Source organism: Sinocyclocheilus rhinocerous, unplaced genomic scaffold (assembly GCF_001515625.1).
Source record: "Sinocyclocheilus rhinocerous isolate Xijiao unplaced genomic scaffold, SAMN03320098_v1.1 scaffold877, whole genome shotgun sequence".
In the NCBI taxonomy this organism is placed as follows: Eukaryota; Metazoa; Chordata; class Actinopteri; order Cypriniformes; family Cyprinidae; genus Sinocyclocheilus; species Sinocyclocheilus rhinocerous.
Window position 1 is genome coordinate 238055 of NW_015662177.1, and position 1558 is coordinate 239612.

The 1558-nt window shown below is 35.8% G+C and overlaps 1 protein-coding gene across 1 annotated transcript in view; it reads left to right on the forward strand.

Moving 5' to 3' along the window:
* Nucleotides 1–1558, forward strand: part of tyw1 (tRNA-yW synthesizing protein 1 homolog (S. cerevisiae)) — a 76340-nt gene that overhangs the window by 20948 nt on the left and 53834 nt on the right. Inside the window, exon 8 of the mRNA XM_016537968.1 lies at nucleotides 828–960. Within this exon, the coding sequence (XP_016393454.1) occupies nucleotides 828–960 (133 nt within the window). The remainder of the gene's footprint in view (nucleotides 1–827; nucleotides 961–1558) is intronic.

The window sequence follows — 1558 nt, forward strand, 5'->3', positions numbered from 1 at the left end:
AGCGTCCCGGTTGCTATAGAAACAGTCAACGCTCTGAGACGTGTGATTAGGACTGCGCATGCGCACTGGCTGATCTAGCCTGAAAAATACGCTTTTTTTTTTACGCTATCTGAGCAAAATAAACAACATTTATGATTCAGATTTCATTGGTGATTTCAAATATGAAATTTAATGATAAGCTTAGTGAACAGTTTTGGAGAATTTGATGTTTCCCCATTCAAAGAGATAGGAGCAGCACTTGCATGCCCGAGAGGCGTTTCAAAGATGGCCGCCGAGTGACATGACTTGCCTTAAAGGGACTTTGGTTATTCTGCGTGCTTAAGATGCGTTTTTTTTCTTTCTACATGTTATCTTAAGGGTTTTCCCCATTATTTTAATTTTAGTTTTAGTATAACATTATAATACCATTCATATTTTTACTTTTTTTATAATTTAAAGAAGAAACCAATCCGATGTATAGTTGACATTTGAGGCTTAATACTATAGAAAAGCACTAAAGGTTTTTCAGTTAGAGTGATATGATGATATGATGATATAACACTTTATTGTCAGACGAGTCTGAAATTTTTCTTGCATGACAGTATCTGTATTTTTCTGTCTGAGTGTTTTCAGCTTGTTTATTTTCATGTAAAAATACGGCATGCAGTTGCATCAAACAATGGTATAAACATCATTCAATGTAATTTGTGATAATCGTAATTAATAATCGCAATTACAATGATTTTTGTCATAATCGTGCAGTCCTACTAGGTTGTATGAATGAACAGGTTTTTTTATGTGACTGGTTTCGTGTCTTTTTTTTTTCTTTGTGGTTGTATGTGCTGCAGAGGATGGAGGGAGATGAAGAGGACTCTCAGAGGGTGAAGCTGTCAAAGCAGAATGGAGTGAGGAAGAGCGAGTCCGAGGAGGAGCAGAGAGAGATGATCACTCCAGCCTTGAGAGATGCTCTGACTAAACAAGGTACAGCATGGCCTTAACCCACCTGTATTATATTCACTCACGCAAAGAAAGATGCCTGTGACAGAAATGAAATTTGTTGTACACTGGGTATCTGCACAAATGCATACAGTTTTTCATTTTTCTTTTCATAAATTTGAATGTCCTTGTGCATTTTGCTTTCACTAATTTCGCTAAAACTAATTTTTCTGAAGAAAATGTGGTTTTCATTCAATATTTTCATAAAATACTTAGGTTGTTGTGTGTGTTTGCAGTGCTGCCATTTCCTGTTCCTGTTTGTTGTTTGGCACCTAGTCTGAGTTTGTGTTTGTAGCTTAAGGCTTGCAGAACTCCTTTCTGTGTAAAAGTTTTATTGAGATATTCACTGTGTGCATCAAATTTCATTGCTGCTATTTCTGATTTAAACCACATTTATAATATAAAGACTTTGGATGCTTTATCTAGAGCCCGACCGATATATCGTTTAGCCGATATTAGGCATGGGCTGGTATGAGATTTTGATGGTATGATAACCTTAAGCAAAAATATCACGGTTTCACGGTATCACGGTATTGTCGTTACATCTATAAAATGTGTTATTTTTAAATGACTGGGTAAAAAA